Source organism: Pieris rapae, chromosome 5 (assembly GCF_905147795.1).
Source record: "Pieris rapae chromosome 5, ilPieRapa1.1, whole genome shotgun sequence".
Classification (NCBI taxonomy): Eukaryota; Metazoa; Arthropoda; class Insecta; order Lepidoptera; family Pieridae; genus Pieris; species Pieris rapae.
The window spans coordinates 6,354,646-6,376,080 of NC_059513.1; the positions used below are offsets into that span (position 1 = coordinate 6,354,646).

Genomic DNA, 21,435 nt, shown 5'->3' on the forward strand with positions numbered 1-21,435 from the left:
AAAAACACAAGTTTACAAGATTTAAACTATAAATCATTTCCTACATACATTATTGCACGTTTCATATGATTTTTAAAAGTATTTTATCCATTTTCCTGACTTATACGATAATTTTTATCCATGTACGATAATTTTTCGGCCTCTTGTACGATAGTTGCCTGGCTTCAGGTTGTGAACACTGCTCTGGATTGAATGTCTTCCTAATGTCACATTTATATATTGAATAAAAGTAATCTTTACAAAATTATAGTAAATTAAAAGAAAAAATAATAATTAGTACTTTAATCAATTGGAAAACTAACAAACTAAACTGTAAGATCGCTCCAAGGTTTATTCGGCAATAACTATCAACTATGATAGTTATTGCAAACAGCAGCTTTTGAGATCATGCAAAAACATGAATGAACGAATAAATGCCGTTTTTTCTACACTGCCGAAACAATAATTGGCAGTTGGCTACCGAATAGCGTTAGTGTTAATGTGTGTCTTTTCACGCCTTTAAGGCTATCGACTGTCACTTTCATACAAATTTAGTATTCGACTTTTTACCTACACTACTGGTAAGCCATCGTGTCTAGACCACCAGGTATAAGTCTCAAATAAAAAGAAAATCATAATAAACCATTCCTATTTTATGTTATACTAGCGTACCCGACACTCTTGACTTATATTACTCTTGCTGCTCCTGACAGACGTTGTTCTGTCTTATATATGAATTAATTCCAGAAAAAAAGTGTTAATTATTCTAATGCTCTATGATATATAATATTCTTTGTTTGATTTTCTGGACATCTGTAAATTCAATAAAACTATTGTATGCTTTTTATAACTCAGTATACCAAGTGTTATGTTAGTAGGTAACTTGTATGTTAGTCTATCCAAACTTACCAAAACTCCATATTATAGGTAGATTAATAATAATATAATCGAAAAGCTAAAAATGTTTTTAAGCTAATCGCTATTATCCTTTTTTGGCGGATATATACCAACGCCTTAACCGCCTAGACCATGTACATAGTACCTACTAGGTGTAGGACTGGAAAAGGGAATCGCATAAAACGGTCGCGCTAAATTAGTTAGTTCTTTCAAAAACCAATTGTGTAATGTGGAGATAATATAATTTTTATCAGGTTGGCAGGCGTTTTATAGTCGAAGAAAACACACTGTCGATTGGTAGGTATACGTATTCCCAAAAAAACAAATAAAGACTATCTTTGTTCTTCAAGATATGCTATATTTTTTAAATTAGTTTTATCATTATACCTGTAATTTATATTATAAGCTAAAATACGTTGTTATATAGTAGTATCAAAGATACCAACAACGCTGTCTGACATCTTGCCAGAGTGTGGCTGGCGAATATAAAGTGCAGAGTTCAAACGAGCATGTTACGCCTATTTTACAAGGTGTGATGTGTAACATTACAACTTGTAACGTTGGTGAAAATCCAGCTTAAGAGTCTTTTGCTAAATATGGTTTTTTGTAATTAAATTCTCCAATGAATGTTTAGCGCCGTTCATTTTTTTTAAGATTTTGCAGTTCTTTAAAATTCGATGTCATATCATATAGCATAAAATACATTATGTAAGTTACATAAATTTGCGATCATTTATTTATAACAATAACATCATCAATTGTTTAATCTTTGAACTTCTTTATTGGAGGCATATATAGCTAGGTATAGAGTTTTATTATTTACACGGTTTCTACGCTTTATATTAGTATATATGTATATTTCATTGTTCTTTATTGAACACACTTGGTTTTTTAATCCTGGTCAAGAATGGATTGGTTGTGACTATACTGGTGGATATTTGTTTATGCACTATAGTAAGTAAAGTTATATCCTATTATTATTTATACAGATCATAATATGCCAGCATAAATATAATTTAATTTAAACTTTTATATTTCTCATGTGTTCTCTAAAAATCTGATTTTTTGTTTGTTTGCTTATATAGAATATTTAGCTTTTCTTATCCGATCCAACCTTTTTATATATTTTAAAATAATTAGTTTCATTTAAAATCATTCCATAAAAGCTGTACACAGAGCAACCCCAGTGCGCATTTTTTTATCCACTTATTTTATTGATTAAGTAGAACATGCCATCATGGGTACGTAAACATTAAAATTGAATCGTAACGACATATCCGTCACAAAAAATATTATTTTAGAAGTCTACGCTTGACTGGGCTTAAGCTTTAGACTATGGAATAGATACAAAAAAAATTTAGAAACGTTTTATTCTCAACAAATAAACTTGTTATTCTTATAGAATGAAGTCTCCGGTAAAATAAATAAAACAACAGATCTTACAACTAAGGACTACAAAAATTTTCAAATTTCAACACTAAACTTTCCAAATTATTGTAATGATAAATTAATTTCGAAATGATCATATTTCTAATAACAAAAATAAAATTCTTACTATAAAAACAAAAAGCATTTAGTTTTACCATTAAAATTTACGTAAAAGTACCCTGTAATCAGTGTTAAATGTATGATATTTCTTTATATATAATAATTTGACTTTTGAGCACAATACCTACTCCAGTATTTGTTAAGAGCTTCATAACATTGCATTAATATAATGTTCATTTAAAAAAAAACTATCAAGTAAATAATTCTGAGATCTTCATCACAGCACGCTTTAAAAATTATTTAACAAACAATATTTCGTATGTTAGATCCTAGGTAAAGTATAAAAAAATATTCTATAACCCCAGGGGTAACATTAAAACGTGTAAATAAATTCTAGTTTAAGAATAGTTTCTCAAATTTGCACATACAATAAAATATTTCTCTATTCCAATGGCACAAATATGTCGAAAGCGAGGCACGTCATAACACCGTATAATCCATTTTCACATCTCCGACAGCACCGCGTAGGGATATCGGTAGTTCTGGCACTCTATAAATTGGATCTGAAAACGAGGGCAACTTAATCGCATTCACAGACTTCTCGTAACAATTGAATGACAAATACAAGTGCGAGACTCGTTCAATTTCGTCTTGTTTCATATCAACAGCACGCAACTGTTTCCTAAAATCCGCATTAATTGAATCCCCACATTTAGGACATATTTCTTCAAGGATGTATTTGGTTTTTGGTGCGTGTTTACATCGAAGTGGCTCCACAAACTTGTACCTTTTGGAACGTGGAATTTTCAAGTTTTTCCTCTCTTCATTGAGCAAAACAAGAAGCTTGTGGCTAGCATCTGCGGCGCTAGTTCGCGCGATAACCTCGCCGCCGCCCTTCATCAAAGCGTTGTATAGCTGCTCCGAGGGGTTGTTTACGTCGTAATAAAGGCACCGCGACTCCGAACTAGCCTCGTTGTTATTTTCTATGTGCAGACTGTATCTGAGGCGTATTCTCTTTGGTTTAGTACTGTACTTTAGGTACACGTGTATCGGGATTTCAATGGAGGAGCAGCCCGACTCCTGGATCTCATACGGCGGCTCTTGAAGTACTGGAACAGTTTAATATATCGTTAAGTAATTTGTAATAACGGGTTTAAAGTTATTTGCGTGGCAACTATCAACACATGCGAGATAACGATAATAAGCGTGTGTATATCATGCGACTGTTTTTAATACTATAAGCATGATTCGCTTCGATATTCAAAGTTAACTTCTCATCATATACTTATTAGACAAAAACCTGTTCCGCTTGATTCTGTCAGCTAACTTGCCGGTCCAGTCGCTTAGACAGCAAGTGAATATTATTATGAGCAGAAAATTTAATCGGTCGCGGTGTTTTGAAATAATTAATTTTAATGGATGACGTAGTGGCAACGACTGATATTAACAATACACTAAATATTATATATTTTTATCAATATTTTACCTACGTCAAACGTTTCCGAGGTCGTAGGTTTGGTCACCGATTTTATTATCATAAAACGATTTTTAAACCGTGAAGACAGCTGTACTTAGGTGGTACACATTCATTAAAATAACAGAGCTGGACTGTTTGACAGTTTATTAGCCTCAAATACCTGAGTTAAATATGAATTGAAATAGGCGTTACCTCTCTTAGGATAGACGAAGGCGCTAGCCGGGTAGAGGTGGAAGACGACCTTGTGCACAAAGGCGCTAATGTCGGCGCCGCGCGCGCCGCGTACGAACACGCTCCAGTCGAGTGCCAACGCGCGACCCGATGCGGCGCGACGCGGCTCACACGCATGACCAACCTCTAGCCACACGCGCACACACATCTGAAATAACAGATACGTTATAACCCATAGCAGTAGTCGCAGTGCAATTAAAATCGCACATACTTTTGGTTTACGATGTGAACGGCTCATTTGATGTTGATTGACAATCGCCATCCGCCACCCATATTGTGGCTGATTTTGGCGCGCGTTGTCAGCATTCACATCACTAAATAAAAAACTAATATATTAATCATGATTTTGATGATCTATGTAAACAACAAAATTAATCCTTTACAACACAGCATGTGACTCTCCATCGTAGGTTCGATCCCCGGCTGTGCACCAATGGACTTTCGTCTATATACGCAAATTTGTTTGTAGACGGGTGGACAGATTATTGAAATCGAAATGTTTCATCCTGAAATTATAAAGAATTTGCACTTTTATCTCATATTTATGTAATTTACTTAATATATAAGTAGTAGGTTACGTTATCTACTGCTGGCTATAAGTCACTCGGGTGATGGTTAATAACCAAATGCGGTTACATAACCAGTAAATTTAATGTCAATGTTTGATTCGACCAGCTTGATTTATATCAGCTAATAATAGCCGACAGGCAACCACGCATCGTTAAATAATGAAACCCTTTAATCACCACTTGCAGATATAATTAAAAACATGAAAAAATGTATTACTGTATACTGCTTAAATTATTCTATACATATTAAAATATGTATATACTAGCGGATCCGACAGACGTTGTCCTGTCTATACGTCTTTAATTAGAAAATTTCAAACTTTTTTTAATATGCTAAAACATTCTGGACCATTTTGATGAAAATTATTATTCAAATGTTATGACAATATCTAACGATCCAGCACATGGTCTACAATAACACAATGATAACAAAACTTTTTTTAAATTTGATCGCAGCGCTATCTGTCGGGACAGACTAAAATTAAATTTCGAATATTATTTAAAATGCCTATTTTTTTTGAAAATGAAATATAGCCTATGTCACTCAGGAATGATGTAGCTTTCCAACAGTGAAAGAATTTTTCAAATCTGCCAAGTAGTTTCGGAGCCTATTCAATTCATACAAACAAACAAACAAACAAAAATCAAACCTTTCCTCTTTATAATATTAGTATAGATATTTTAACTTCCACACAAATACAAGTATAATACTATGTTCGAACTTCAATGTTTACTAATATAATAGTAAGTTACTTTACTAAATGCGAAAGTTTCAAACGACCTTGGCCCTGAGTGTCTGTTGATATTACATCACAACAGAATGACGCTACGACAATCATTCGCAAATGTCTTAATAAATACAGAATTTGATCTTTGATGTATTTAATTAATAAGCAAGACGTACTGAATAGATAAGGCATAATGTTCGGTTAATTCACCAAGATCAATTAATATTTAAGAAAACACTATTTGAATTATAAACAAAAATAATGCTATTGATGAAAGAAAATGGTCATACAAACGAATAGTATTGAATAAGATTTCTATTATTTATTTGTTATATGTTACTTACAAAGTAAAGATTAAATCCGGAGACGAGTTTTTCTTCGTAAGAAATTGTTTGGCCGAAATTAAAGTACCTATAATGTGTAACTCAAAAAATGCATGTGCCGTTTTGACTGACGTTTTTAATTTGATATACACTTTAAATCAATATATTTATCTAAATGCAATATTGTGTCGTAGTCTGTAATTAGTTTTAAAGGCGACAAGCAACCTCTAAGGAGTTTACATTGTTATTAATATTAATTAAATAAAGAAATAATAACTATTTTAAATGAGAAAGTAATTAGACAATGCTTACTTATATTTAATTCTATGTGGGTATTTCCATAGCTACCACCTAACTAACAACTTACATCAGTAAATAATTGAAATCGGATATTATTGTACCAAATCAAGCAATAGCCAAAAAAAATATTTGTAGACCCTGTAACTAAACAGTTTCCTAAATGTATTTAAAATATCCTTTAATTTTGAACTGATGCATATATTATATTTTACTAATAATTAAAGATATGTAAGCTAAATTAGGGCTCAGATTTGTGTATGACGACTGTAAAAATCTTCTTATTTGGAAACGGCATGTGTTTCTAAACAGTTCGAATGAACAGAAATTTTTACTGCGAGTTTCCCATTTTTATAAGCCCAAATAGTTTTTGCTTATTTTGTTTCATGCATCTGTAGTTTATGGCAGGCAGCTTTTTATATAGAATATTTTGAATCGTTTGGTTGATTAAATACTTAGCAAGGCAAGGGGCGGTTTTATCGCACTAAAGCGTTCTTGTATAACTGTAAGAAAATAATATATATAAATATGAATATGGTAAGAAGTGTAGTTAGTTTCATAACTGTGTTAACTACAATGATCTTTGTCATACGATGGCTCCTAATCTCAAGAACGAATTGAAATTTATTGGCACTTGCATACCTTCGCTGCTGTACACTGTGATGTATCCTTAACAATCCCCCAAACACAATGTTGTATTTCTTAGCGAATCTAATATGGTTTCTGTAATAAGGTTATGGAAGTTACTTCCTGTAGAACTACTTTGCACCCATTCAGTACTTTAAATCGCCTTTGAAGCTAAAAACGACGTATTTCTCCCCCCTTCTCTAAATAATTTAGACTGTATTTAAGTATTTGTTTTATAATCTTACAGTAACTTACAAACAGACTCATTAATATAAAAATTAAACTAAGAAAATCATATTAAATGTAAACAAACAGTAAAACCATAACCTTTTTATAAAAAAAATATAAATAATACAATCCTTGTGAGTTCAGCCAGTGTGCAACTAAATACCTACTTATATCCGTCTCACATGCAATAATATTCAAGGTGCGCAAGACACGCGTACATGATCCATCACTGAGTAAATTTGTACGCGCTTGCGGTATCGCATTTGCGACTGCTCCAGACTGTCCAACATTTCCGCCTTATACTGTTCATTTTTCTATTCCTATTTTCTATTATTTAACCATAGTAGATTCACCAAGAAATACAACATTATGTTTGGGGAATTTCAAGGATAGATCACGATGTATTGGAGCATAGGCATGCAAGAGCCCATAAATTTAAATTCGTTCTAGAGATTAGTTGCCATCGTATGACAAAGATGATTGTCCTACCTACCTACGAATTAATTTCTATAATTTATGAAGTATTAACATTTATATCGATATTTTAACGGAAATTAAAATTGGTTAAAATGTTGTGTTATATCTCACGTCATGAATAACTTAATGATATAAATTCTTTCCAAGGATAGCTTTAATTGTTTATTTTAAATTTTAATAGACCACGTCATCTTTATTATGTGCAAATAGTCCAAGGTCGAATTAGGCATTATAACTTGAAAATATTATATCAAACATTTGTGTTGGAGACGTTTCAACTGATAATTATTATAGTAACAAGTAGTGTCATGCTCTTGAAAACAATCGGTTTTATTCCAATAAATAATGTATCTGAGAATTTGTTACCTAAAATAAATGTACATAAACTACTATTATGGATTCGTAAATAAACATATGACCAATAGATGTCACTATTTATCATATTAATTTTGCCTAACATTAGCGGCGCTGTGTATTAATTAACATACTAATCAGGCTGATACGTAATTGTGATAAAAGTTGAATGTATCTAATAACAAGGAAGTGATCAGGGCGCTAGTGCAATACAATAACACTTAGCAGGTGTTTAGTATTACATATCGGAACCAGTTACATTTGGTATTCAGCCGAGCGAGACTAAACGGTCCGACAAATGAATATTAAATCATTTATTTAATATTAAATTGATTTGGTCAGCATCCCAACAAGTGCGTCGCGCGATAAGGAAAACGTAAATATTGGTCCTATTAAGGCGCTGTCACGTTGGACTTTCCAAGTGATATCATATATTCCGCTTTTTATATTTGCGACGTTGGTTCTTGAAACAAGTGACTTGCGCACGCGACTATAATACGTCGATCACTCACCGGCTTCTCATGTTGTTGTCGGAGACCTTCAGTCATTTTCTATTATATGATAAAATCGCCGCTCCTCGTGCGGCGACGGCTGACATCTGTAATAGGCCACCGAGGTCATGTATAATCTTTATGATAAACAGAATCAAATAGGTGAACTAGTTCTCACTTGTATTGTGTTGGTGACAGGCAAAAATGCATGAGGTAGTTATGGGTATTCGACGGTAATTTAAGCGCGCAACATGTCTGACATGAAGCCGTGGCCGAGGTGTGTTTATCACTGACTTGCATGAGAGGCAACGGCCGTGAGTGCTGTGACGTCACTGTGACGTCGGGCCAGGGCGCTTCCTCCGCACCTCTTGCCTCTGACCGCTAATACCAGCTGCCGCTGACGCGGTCGTGTCCAACTGACGTGTGTACTGCACACAATATGATCTTTGCACGTTGTTTTTGCGTCATAATTGTTTTGCAAACTGAAATTGGGTAAAAAAATCTTTAACAATTTTACATTGACTTTGATATAAAAATAATTCTTCAAGGGGGTTTTTAAAAAATAAGTATTATTTAAGTAAAGTTTTCGTTTATCTTGTACATCATTTAATTATATTATCAGAATTTTTTTGAACAAATATTTGCTCCTTCATTATGTAAATAGCAATCTTTTGTTTTATCGTTACTTATTTAATTTGCGTCGTATTTTTCTGGTTTAGAGGCTTCTAGTATACAATTTATAGTTAGATGCCCGGCTCATTGTCTGATAATACATACTAAAGCCAAGGCATTGCAGTGCATTACCGAACATAGGCTTTTAGAATGCCTAATCATGTTTACCTTTGATCAGCAACAAGTTGCAAGTTCGTTTTGCAGATTGATAGCGATAGGAGCATTTTGATTATTGTAAAAATTTGAAGAATAAAGAGTATTATGATATTGTGTGTCTGCCTGTAGAACACTCTTTGGAAGTAGCCTATGTAGAGATTGAGAACTGCATAATTTTAAGCGTTTACAGACCACCAAGTGCATCTTAATTTTTTTAAAGAAAAGTTGGAGGAAATTTTGTGTACCTAAAGTTAGTTTTAAGAACAATAAGTAATACTATTATTACTAGTATTAATTTATTAGAAAATACATCCATTAGTAAAAAATTCAATCTGTTATTAAAGTTTACATCCTTGTAAACTTGTTTCTTGAGCCCACTTGAATTATAAGCTCCACTGCTACATGTATAGATAATGTATTTACATATGCAGAGGCAATGTAAACTTCAGTTACAACTAATCTTAGCTCAGGTCATTGTGGACGGGAGCAGTGTGTTTGTTCTAGTAAATAAAAACACAATAATCTAAGTGATTGTATTAATAAGGAGTTCAACATCATCTTTACCCCAAAGAAAGTCTCTCATTCGCAGTGTAGGTTAATCGTTTAGTGATTGAGCGACAGCAGGAATTTATAAAAGTAGACAACGGTTATATGACCTTTACGACGAAAAGTCATACAATCATAATGAAGAATTTACTTTTTATGTTCGTAATTAATCTAAATTATTTAAGAAAGTTTGTTACGCGGCCAAGTTATCATAAACAAGATTGAAAATAGTACCAATAAAACTAAAATGACTTGGAAGATAATTGATAGTGACAATAGAAGAGTCAAAGATCGCAATCAAGACATATAGCATGTTGATAACACTATTCGTATAATGAAATCTAACGAAGAGATGAAGAACTTCTGATAAGTACTTTTCTGACATCACAATTTCGACTACTAAGTCTCTTCGATCATCTCCCGCCCTCACTGAATCACTGCTCTAATTTAATGTAAAATGCAAGGTCAATTTTTCTCTCCGACCAAATGTTGCCTACGATATAGTTAGGATATTTAGAACCGTAGACGTTAAGAACACTACCGATATTTGGGGTATTTATGTAAAAGTTATTACAAGCATTATTGATGTAATTGCTCCTCATCTAACTATAATTTTCAACTTATACGGTAGAACTCAGAAGATTGAAGTGAATTGTAAGAGGTCCTCTGGGGATAAATGGGGATAAAAAACCTTTCATGGTAACATCAGATAGTTATGTTTGCTAATGACACGTCGTTGATTTTTTTAGAACAGGGGGCAAACGGGCAGGAGGCTCACCTGATGTTAAGTGATACCGCCGCCCATATGTAAAAAGGCTTACGTTTACGAATATTAAGTTAAGTTTACGAATATCTAGTTGATTAAAGGGCCTGGGCCTGATAACAGGCTACTTCTAATTAATTTTCGATGTGAAGTGTTGTTTGATGATATGCTACATATTTTAAAAGAGTACCGAGAGCTTTTTACGCCGGCTTTTTCTCTCGGCCTACACCCTCTGCCTTCTTAGCCGATGAGCAGGGATGTCTACCGATACAAATTTAATGACGAGGAATAAGTTTTACCTGTATCTTACATTTTATATATTTTTTATTTTATTGCCATTTATCACTGCACTGAAATTTAATCCGTAAATTTCAAGCCATTAAAGATTAATGGCTTGTGTTGAAATGTTTACTTGCCTACAAATTACAAATTAAATTTTATTAAAATAAAAATCATAACAAATATTTGCTCCTGAAATATGTAAATAGCAACCTTTTGTTTTATTGTTATACTCATGAAGTTTGCGTTATATTTTTCTAGTATACACATATATATATATATATATATATATATATATATATATATATTTAGTTATATTTTGTGTGTCCCTAGTACGAGAAGTATTTTACCTTTTACCTCTAAATATGTATATTTGTTCGGATGCCCAGCTCATTGCCCGATAATAAATACAAAAGCCAAGGCACTGCACTGAAAATTAATCCGTAGATATATTGCATAAAGATCAATGGCTTATGTTGAAATGTTTAATTGTCTACAAATTACAAACTAAATAATTTATGTTGTATTTTTTATTATTTATTCCGTAAGTATTCTCGTATGCTACGACACTAAGGCCTGTAAGTAAATAAAGCTGAAATCTATTTTTACGGGCTATCAAACAATGGTTTCTGTATAAAATTTAAAATAGACAGCAGGCATCTCGCATGGTGACTTATAATGTGCCTTAAACTCATATCGAGACTATCCTTTGACTTAAATGAGGTGCAATCAGACTGATTTATTTTTTACTAAAAAGTATAATGTTACTAAAGAATTGGCGGCAAATCTAAAACTCTTGTTAGACGTGAAAATGAACCTAACGCAAGAAAATTTTCAGTCAATGATTTATTATTATTTTGGTTGTGGGCTTACTCTACAACAAAGCAATGATAGGCTGCGATTAGGATTTCTTAATGAAGCCATCTCGTGCCACTATTTACAATTGGTTTAACGAGATTAAGCATGGACGTAGCAAATAGCAATCTCAATGATCATCCGCGTCAGGGACGTCCTTTAACAACTACTGAAGATAACATGCTGCTGTATGAGGCATGATAGAGGAAGATAAGAGAGTGACCTATCAGCAGATACGGGCAAGCCTAGGCATTGATATGAGTCAAGTTCAAGAAATATTACACGAAGATTTAGGCGTTTAGCTTTATACCAGATGGATTCCCCAAACTTTCACCGACGACCAGAAACACATCAAATGTTAGATAAGTTCAACGGCGGTGACTCTAATGCTATATGTATTTGAAATCGTCACAGATGATGAAAACTGGATATGTTACTACGAAATCAAAACCAAAAGACAGATCAGAGGGTGATTCCTTTAGAGGATCGGCCAACTAAGATAAAGAAAGGAAGAAGTCAAGGAAAAAAGATCTCATTTTTCGGTAAATTATATATTTAATAGATGGAAGGACAGTTACTGAAGACTGGTGTGTCAATCGTTTGCCTGTTGTCTTGGAAAAATCCACAGCAGCGCCCTCGAAGCAGAATTCACCTTCACTACGATAATTCGGATCCTTTTCAGTTTCATATTGTAAAATTAATTGCAGCTCTCTTCTAGAGAAATTGCCCTTCCTTGTTCCTGCCTACCAGGCTCGTAGTTGTACTTTGTTTCATGTTCCACACATCAACAATAACTACGGTTAAAAACTAGGTAACAATTGTATCGCGCAGCCCGGATATACAACGACCATTATTTAAATCTTGACTTGTTTAAGCCATTGCAGAATATGGTTAAAAGATGTATCCATAGCGCAAAATCACGTACCTTAGTATTACACCATCACAACGCAACCAAATTAGGTAGGTTATCGTATTGAATCATTCTTATTCTTTGTTTCCTTTTGTAATTTTCTGAACCTTTTTAAATAAGTTTTGATTACTTAGTAAGTAAATGTTTTTTTTATTATAAAAACTAATACTTTTTTTAGTTTGTCTGTAAGGGAATCTCTATAAGTACTTAGTCGATTGCAGGCATTATTTCGATATTAAAACACTGTGTGAACCAATTTAGATATGCTAGGAAAAATCATAAGAACGATTTTTGTAATAATTTTAAACATTCTTACAATACTACTAATAAGTTGATTTATTTTATCTATTGATTGACCAAACTGATATTATGTAATTTAGTAAATTATGGCTTCATCATGGTCACCACAATTGAATAACAACAAAATTTGATAAACATTAGAGGTGTTTAGTTTATCCAATAAGTTATATTTTTTGTTTTCTTTTAATTAGAGTCAATCATTGATATTATAGTGAAATTACAGGCATACTATTTTACTATTACTGAGATATATTTAAAGTTTTATACTAAAACAAATGTTTTTTATGTAAATATATAAGCCGTACATTCATAAATCGGATGACTAATTACTTTTCCAGCAACTGCATTAATGGAACTTTCGTGTTTTTGATTAAATATCTATAAATTTATGATTGCAACATAATTCAGTCGGTAAATCAAAGCTATAACCTTGGGAGTTTTGGGTTTGAATCATGATAAAAAGTGCCAGAATGTAATTAATATTTGCATACTACTTCGGCCTATATATTCCTCCGAAGAAGTATACAAATACATATTTTAAATTTCATTACTATTTATTTTTAATATGTATCATTACTATTATACAAACACTGTCAAAAATTCGTAATATTATTGCGTTATAAATATATAAGGTTTTACCAATTCAAAAGGTCATTAAAATATGTGTCAGAGGGAGCCTAGTAGACTAAAATAGATACATTAATAAATAAAGTTCTTCTTTAAACATTATAAACTAAGAGTATAAAACTCCAAACAACCACAAAAGGCAAAACTGTACAAATTTACTTAGAAACAAGAGAGATGGTACAAAAATATGAATAAACAATATATTTAATAATTGTAACACGATTTTAATACAACGAACAATTATAATATTCTTCGTAAACGTTATTTAGTAGTTTTAGCTTTTAAGGAAAACTTTTAGGGAGGTAAGTTAATAAGTATATTATCATAATATATATTTAATCATGCCGACATTTTGAATGCAAGTCTCTATCTCTAGTCGAGATAGCCCTATCTATAATCAGACGTTAATTAAAAAATCAATTTTAAATAAATTTAATGAAGTTTTTCACTCGATACACCATTAAAAATAAACACTTATGCGCGACAAAAGGCTTATGGCGATTTAGCTTGTTGCTTTCTTTTGCCTTAAGCAAAACCAAATGTATCGTTCTATCTGCTGCAGACAACTAACCCGACACTCTAAATAGATAAAAGAAATGAAAAATGGACGGGATTAATATCACTCAACAGTACAAGTCAAATTTTGATGGTCTGTTCTGCGAAACATAATGTTTTTTCACAAGTTTACCTAACCTCTGTTACTAAGTGACTATAAATAAATGAATGATTATTTTTTTTATAATCGAAATTAAAGAGGTTAAGTTTGTAAGATTATAAGGTAGTATTGTCTAATTTTGAAAATTATTTTACTAATAGTGCCACGCCACCACAACTAAAAGTGTTTAAGTTACCTCGAAAAATAATAAGTCTTACGTAGTAGTCGGGTTTGAAAAGTTCACGTTATACTAACGATAAGAGATATATGATTGCACTAGAGAAAAGTCATAGAGCTTGATAATAAAAAGTTATAGAGCCTACGAAAAACCTAGCGATAGCATATTATGTCTTTATAATACTCGTATATACCAGTCTGCCGTCTCTATTTGTTTGTCTCTTCGCAATAAAATGCCTGAATTTAGTCCCGTTTTCATTAACATTTTACAAGGATTTATGAGCTAAATATATATTTTTTCCAAATTTACGGGTTTATATAAGATTATAGAACTGTCACGTATATATAGGATTATTAAACTTCAAAAATATACAGGTTTGTGAAAATCTACAAAGAGTTCTCTGTACAATATATCAATTCTTTTAATCTAATTACTAGATATCATGATAATTATATTGTTGCCTAAGTGTTTTGATTTTTATCAATTTATATAAATACAAAGGGTGATTATCACTTTCTCAAGTCACTCATGAAAGAGGAAACAGTTAATTAGACCAGAAAAAGTGTAGTCCTTTTAAAAGCATCAAAATGAAAGGTAAGGTTTTATAAAATTATTTGTTTACTGGAATGCTTGTTTTTCGGCTTTTCCACAACCCTTCTTGTGTTAGTATTATCTAATAAATAGTATTTGTTAAGTCTTGGAATTTTTTATTACACTCACCGCAGAAATTAAAATATTGTAATTTTCTAAAGATTCATTTTTAAAGTAAATAAATAATTTTATCGTGTCTATTTTTACAATTGTATTTACAATAACCAGTATGTTGTTCAATACAATTATAATTTATTGTCATGTATCTGGTTTATATTAGTTTTAAAAGAAATAAATAATTAACATATTATACAAATTCTCGAGTTAAGTATTTTCTTAATGCATTTCATTTTGTTTTTATTAACTTATTAATACTAATTATTTATTGCAATGAAATACTGTCTATTACAGATTATATATGGGTAATCATATTTACCTCACATAACTTATTTCATTTTTATAATATATACCTAAAGTAAAAACAATCTACATAAATGAAAATTTAAAAACGATATTTACTTTTAAAACTATTTTCGATTGGCAGTTATACTTAATAAAGCTCTGTAGATAATATGATGTTAAAATATGATTTTATGATATTAAAAGACTGTTATGCGTGGTCATGACTTAATTCTTCTTTCTTAACTAATTGAGATGATACTTTTAAATTTGTATATGAAGTAATAATCTGTTTTGCTTTCAGCTGCAGCCATCTATTTGGCGTGCACAATTACAGTCGCACTTGGAAGAAATATCCAGTTAAATGTCAATAGATGTCCAGAAGATTACACAATCGAACAACTGTACCCTCATGAAGAATGCCATAAGTTTTACCAATGTTTCCACGGAGACCTTGTAGTACATCAGTGCGCAGCCAATCTTTACTTTAGCATTGAAAAGCAGCAGTGTGATTTCGCTTCTACGGTAAATTGTGGGGACAGAATCATACCAAAGCCAGACGAAGACGACGAAAATCAGCCAGATGAAGACATTGGTGATGATGAAAACACCATTTGCAACTGCAACCCCTCTGAAGCTCCATCTATTTGCGCTAAAGATGGTTCGGACGGAACCTTGATTGCCCACGAAAATTGTAACAAATTTTACGAATGTGCCCACGGCTTACCAATTACCCAGCTGTGTCCCGGAAAACTTATGTACAACCCGTACGAAGAGATCTGTGACTGGCCTGAGAATGTTGACTGTGGAGACAGAGTGATATCTTGTCCAGAAGATGAGGATGATGATGGCGGAAATGGCAGTGAAAATGAAGGCGGAGACGGTGGTGATGGAGGAAATGACAGTGAAAATGAAGGCGGACACGGTGGCGATGGAGGTAACGGTGGAGGCGGTGATGGCGGTCAAGGAAACTGCAACTGCAACCCCTCTGAAGCTCCGTCTATTTGCGCTAAAGATGGGTCGGACGGCACTTTGGTTGCCCACGAAAATTGCAACAAATTCTACAAATGTGCTCACGGCCTACCAGTAACCCAGCTGTGTCCCGGAAAACTTATGTACAACCCATACAAAGAGTACTGTGACTGGCCTGAAAATGTTGAGTGTGGAGACAGAGTCATATCTTGTCCAGAAGATGAGGGTGATAATGGCGGAAATGGCAGTGAAAACGAAGGTGGAGACGGTGGTGATGGAGGAAATGACAGTGAAAGTGAAGGCGGAGACGGTGGCGATGGAGGTAATGGTGGAGGTAGTGATGGCGATCAAGGAAACTGCAACTGCAACCCCTCTGAAGCTCCGTCTATTTGCGCTAAAGATGGGTCGGACGGCACTTTGGTTGCCCACGAAAATTGCAACAAATTCTACAAATGTGCTCACGGCCTACCAGTAACCCAGCGGTGTCCCGGAAAACTTATGTACAACCCGTACAAAGAGTACTGTGACTGGCCTGAAAATGTTGAGTGTGGAGATAGAGTCATATCTTGTCCAGAAGATGAGGGTGATAATGGCGGAAATGGCAGTGAAAACGAAGGCGGAGACGGTGGCGATGGAGGAAATGACAGTGAAAATGAAGGTGGAGACGGTGGCGATGGAGGTAACGGTGGAGGCGGTGATGGCGGTCAAGGAAACTGCAACTGCAACCCCTCTGAAGCTCCGTCTATTTGCGCTAAAGATGGGTCGGACGGCACTTTGGTTGCCCACGAAAATTGCAACAAATTCTACAAATGTGCTCACGGCCTACCAGTAACCCAGCTGTGTCCCGGAAAACTTATGTACAACCCATACAAAGAGTACTGTGACTGGCCTGAAAATGTTGAGTGTGGAGACAGAGTCATATCTTGTCCAGAAGATGAGGGTGATAATGGCGGAAATGGCAGTGAAAACGAAGGTGGAGACGGTGGTGATGGAGGAAATGACAGTGAAAATGAAGGTGGAGACGGTGGCGATGGAGGTAGTGATGGCGATCAAGGAAACTGCAACTGCAACCCCTCTGAAGCTCCGTCTATTTGCGCTAAAGATGGGTCGGACGGCACTTTGGTTGCCCACGAAAATTGCAACAAATTCTACAAATGTGCTCACGGCCTACCAGTAACCCAGCTGTGTCCCGGAAAACTTATGTACAACCCATACAAAGAGTACTGTGACTGGCCTGAAAATGTTGAGTGTGGAGACAGAGTCATATCTTGTCCAGAAGATGAGGGTGATAATGGCGGAAATGGCAGTGAAAACGAAGGCGGAAACGGTGGCGATGGAGGAAATGACAGTGAAAATGAAGGTGGAGACGGTGGCGATGGAGGTAACGGTGGAGGCGGTGATGGCGGTCAAGGAAACTGCAACTGCAACCCCTCTGAAGCTCCGTCTATTTGCGCTAAAGATGGGTCGGACGGCACTTTGGTTGCCCACGAAAATTGCAACAAATTCTACAAATGTGCTCACGGCCTACCAGTAACCCAGCTGTGTCCCGGAAAACTTATGTACAACCCATACAAAGAGTACTGTGACTGGCCTGAAAATGTTGAGTGTGGAGACAGAGTCATATCTTGTCCAGAAGATGAGGGTGATAATGGCGGAAATGGCAGTGAAAACGAAGGTGGAGACGGTGGTGATGGAGGAAATGACAGTGAAAGTGAAGGCGGAGACGGTGGCGATGGAGGTAATGGTGGAGGTAGTGATGGCGATCAAGGAAACTGCAACTGCAACCCCTCTGAAGCTCCGTCTATTTGCGCTAAAGATGGGTCGGACGGCACTTTGGTTGCCCACGAAAATTGCAACAAATTCTACAAATGTGCTCACGGCCTACCAGTAACCCAGCGGTGTCCCGGAAAACTTATGTACAACCCGTACAAAGAGTACTGTGACTGGCCTGAAAATGTTGAGTGTGGAGATAGAGTCATATCTTGTCCAGAAGATGAGGGTGATAATGGCGGAAATGGCAGTGAAAACGAAGGCGGAGACGGTGGCGATGGAGGAAATGACAGTGAAAATGAAGGTGGAGACGGTGGCGATGGAGGTAACGGTGGAGGCGGTGATGGCGGTCAAGGAAACTGCAACTGCAACCCCTCTGAAGCTCCGTCTATTTGCGCTAAAGATGGGTCGGACGGCACTTTGGTTGCCCACGAAAATTGCAACAAATTCTACAAATGTGCTCACGGCCTACCAGTAACCCAGCTGTGTCCCGGAAAACTTATGTACAACCCATACAAAGAGTACTGTGACTGGCCTGAAAATGTTGAGTGTGGAGACAGAGTCATATCTTGTCCAGAAGATGAGGGTGATAATGGCGGAAATGGCAGTGAAAACGAAGGTGGAGACGGTGGTGATGGAGGAAATGACAGTGAAAATGAAGGTGGAGACGGTGGCGATGGAGGTAGTGATGGCGATCAAGGAAACTGCAACTGCAACCCCTCTGAAGCTCCGTCTATTTGCGCTAAAGATGGGTCGGACGGCACTTTGGTTGCCCACGAAAATTGCAACAAATTCTACAAATGTGCTCACGGCCTACCAGTAACCCAGCGGTGTCCCGGAAAACTTATGTACAACCCGTACAAAGAGTACTGTGACTGGCCTGAAAATGTTGAGTGTGGAGATAGAGTCATATCTTGTCCAGAAGATGAGGGTGATAATGGCGGAAATGGCAGTGAAAACGAAGGCGGAGACGGTGGCGATGGAGGAAATGACAGTGAAAATGAAGGTGGAGACGGTGGCGATGGAGGTAACGGTGGAGGCGGTGATGGCGGTCAAGGAAACTGCAACTGCAACCCCTCTGAAGCTCCGTCTATTTGCGCTAAAGATGGGTCGGACGGCACTTTGGTTGCCCACGAAAATTGCAACAAATTCTACAAATGTGCTCACGGCCTACCAGTAACCCAGCTGTGTCCCGGAAAACTTATGTACAACCCATACAAAGAGTACTGTGACTGGCCTGAAAATGTTGAGTGTGGAGACAGAGTCATATCTTGTCCAGAAGATGAGGGTGATAATGGCGGAAATGGCAGTGAAAACGAAGGTGGAGACGGTGGTGATGGAGGAAATGACAGTGAAAATGAAGGTGGAGACGGTGGCGATGGAGGTAGTGATGGCGATCAAGGAAACTGCAACTGCAACCCCTCTGAAGCTCCGTCTATTTGCGCTAAAGATGGGTCGGACGGCACTTTGGTTGCCCACGAAAATTGCAACAAATTCTTCAAATGTGCTCACGGCCTACCAGTAACCCAGCGGTGTCCCGGAAAACTTATGTACAACCCGTACAAAGAGTACTGTGACTGGCCTGAAAATGTTGTGTGTGGAGACAGAGTCATATCTTGTCCAGAAGATGAGGGTGATAATGGCGGAAATGGCAGTGAAAACGAAGGCGGAGACGGTGGCGATGGAGGAAATGACAGTGAAAATGAAGGTGGAGACGGTGGCGATGGAGGTAACGGTGGAGGCGGTGATGGCGGTCAAGGAAACTGCAACTGCAACCCCTCTGAAGCTCCGTCTATTTGCGCTAAAGATGGGTCGGACGGCACTTTGGTTGCCCACGAAAATTGCAACAAATTCTACAAATGTGCTCACGGCCTACCAGTAACCCAGCTGTGTCCCGGAAAACTTATGTACAACCCATACAAAGAGTACTGTGACTGGCCTGAGAATGTTGAGTGTGGAGACAGAGTCATATCTTGTCCAGAAGATGAGGGTGATGATGGTGAAAATGACAGTGAAAACGAAGGCGGAGACGGTGGCGATGGAGAAAACGGTGGAGGAGATGGCAGTGACAGTAATGTTGATTATGACCCAGAAGAAGCTCCTGAAAAGTGTGCAGAAAACAATTCTGAGGGATATCTATTAGTTCATGAATTCTGTAATCAATTTTATAAATGTTCTTATGGCCGACCCGTACCATATATCTGTCCTGGTAATTTAATGTACAGCGCCAGCAAGAAGGTTTGCGACTACCCTGAGAATGTTAAATGTGGCAACAGAATCGTAACAAGATCATAATCAGTTCACAATTTCTTGCTCTTAAACAAACATTTGCCATGTTAAATTAATATTCTATTTATTTCTGTATTCTCTTTTCAAAATGTTATAATAAAATTTTATATTATAAAAGTACGTTTTTAATTTACATGTTTATATTAAATATGAAGAGATAAGAAAGGAAAACACAAAAGACATGCTAAAATTATATTAGATATATGCTTGATTATACAATAAAAATAGCAAAGTAAAGTTATTGGACCTCTACAAGTTGGACGTTCCGAACAGGCATATTACGCCCAGTGCAATTTACGTTTTCAGGCCAATCACATAGGTTTACGGTCTCGTTGAAGTAGAGATGTCCTGGGCATATCATTACCACTTTCTCACCGTTAGCACATTGGTAAAATTTGTCGCAATCCTCGTGTTTATAGTATTTTTCGGTGCCATCTTTGGGACAATCACAGCAATATGCGACCACCACAGCCATAGCTATGAGCACGTAACCAAAAATCGCTGTAAAAACAATAAATAAATAATAATTACTAATTGAAAAAATACCCAATATAGGTATTTTTATGACTCAATTATAAAATAGTCGTATTAATCAGGACTTGACTCGTTCTTATATATTTTTACTTTCAAACGATAGTAACCTTCTGAAGTCCAGACAGTTTGAAATAAGGCTAGTCGTACATACTTTAATTTATCCTAAACATTTAAATGAACCTTAATTGCACTTGGTGTAACAATGCTTACCTTTCATCCTTCTATTTTATTCACTGAACTGATACTGATGTCCCAACTGGCAATAATTTTATATAGAAAGTTATCAAAGTAACTCTTCAAAATCGAGTGGTTGACAAAGAATTTAACCAGATAACTTAATTAGCTCATTATGTTCAATGTAATAATAAATGTGTCGTATATACAGGCTTCATAAACAAAGGTTGTTTTTGAACGCTTTTTATTAATTAAGTACATTAAGTAAAAATGGAATGCAATAATGTCTTGTATATTAACAATGAATGTAACTATGTATTCTTTGACTAAGTCAAAGATATATTTGTCAAAAATATATATTATGTATATATTTGAGAAAGATATTAACATGATATATAATCATCGATGAATCGAGTTTTGAGGATTAATTTACGTTTGTTTCAACCGGTCATAACTGAACGATTTACTATCATTACGTGGGTAACACGGAAAATGTTTAGAATTGGCCAGTTAGAAACATGGCTAATGAAATGTTTTTTATTTTATTTTAATTTTATAACTCTTTGGTAACCTAATGAAGAATATTGAGTTATAACTAT

General features: G+C 35.4%; 2 protein-coding genes across 14 annotated transcripts; one reads left to right on the forward strand and one right to left on the reverse strand.

Moving 5' to 3' along the window:
* Window positions 1-2,232: 2,232 nt before the first annotated feature.
* Window positions 2,233-8,502, reverse strand: LOC111003995 (protein AF-9 homolog). Of its 4 annotated transcripts, XM_022274793.2 has the most exons (5): window positions 8,345-8,502; window positions 8,188-8,273; window positions 4,284-4,386; window positions 4,034-4,220; window positions 2,233-3,473 (listed from the first exon to the last, which is right to left on the reverse strand). In XM_022274793.2, exons 2-5 carry the CDS (start codon window positions 8,196-8,198, stop codon window positions 2,845-2,847), a joined length of 930 nt encoding a protein of 309 aa, XP_022130485.2. In that variant the 5' UTR covers window positions 8,199-8,273; window positions 8,345-8,502; the 3' UTR covers window positions 2,233-2,844. The 4 variants fall into 4 exon arrangements, with proteins under 4 accessions (XP_022130485.2, XP_022130484.2, XP_045484337.1 ...); XM_022274792.2 differs by lacking the exon at window positions 4,284-4,386 and having other exon boundaries at window positions 8,345-8,492; XM_045628381.1 differs by lacking the exons at window positions 8,188-8,273; window positions 8,345-8,502 and adding an exon at window positions 5,714-5,924.
* Window positions 8,503-14,614: 6,112 nt separating this feature from the next.
* Window positions 14,615-20,245, forward strand: LOC111003985. Of its 10 annotated transcripts, none has more exons than XM_045628396.1 (3): window positions 14,615-14,701; window positions 15,402-19,223; window positions 19,569-20,245. In XM_045628396.1, the coding sequence occupies exons 1-3, from the start codon at window positions 14,695-14,697 to the stop codon at window positions 20,132-20,134; spliced, it is 4,395 nt and encodes a 1,464-aa protein (XP_045484352.1). In that variant the 5' UTR covers window positions 14,615-14,694; the 3' UTR covers window positions 20,135-20,245. The 10 variants fall into 10 exon arrangements, with proteins under 10 accessions (XP_045484352.1, XP_045484353.1, XP_045484356.1 ...); XM_045628397.1 differs by having other exon boundaries at window positions 15,402-18,521; window positions 18,867-20,245; XM_045628400.1 differs by having other exon boundaries at window positions 15,402-17,819; window positions 18,522-20,245.
* Window positions 20,246-21,435: the final 1,190 nt, after the last annotated feature.

Bases quoted from the DNA above. Each gene is read 5' to 3' on its own strand.
- LOC111003995 (XM_022274793.2), bottom strand. The intron at 4,221-4,283 runs GTATGTGCGATT...CTGTTATTTCAG, and splicing joins GTTCACATCGTAAACCAAAA to ATGTGTGTGCGCGTGTGGCT. The intron at 3,474-4,033 runs GTAACGCCTATT...AAACTGTTCCAG, and splicing joins CTTCGTCTATCCTAAGAGAG to TACTTCAAGAGCCGCCGTAT.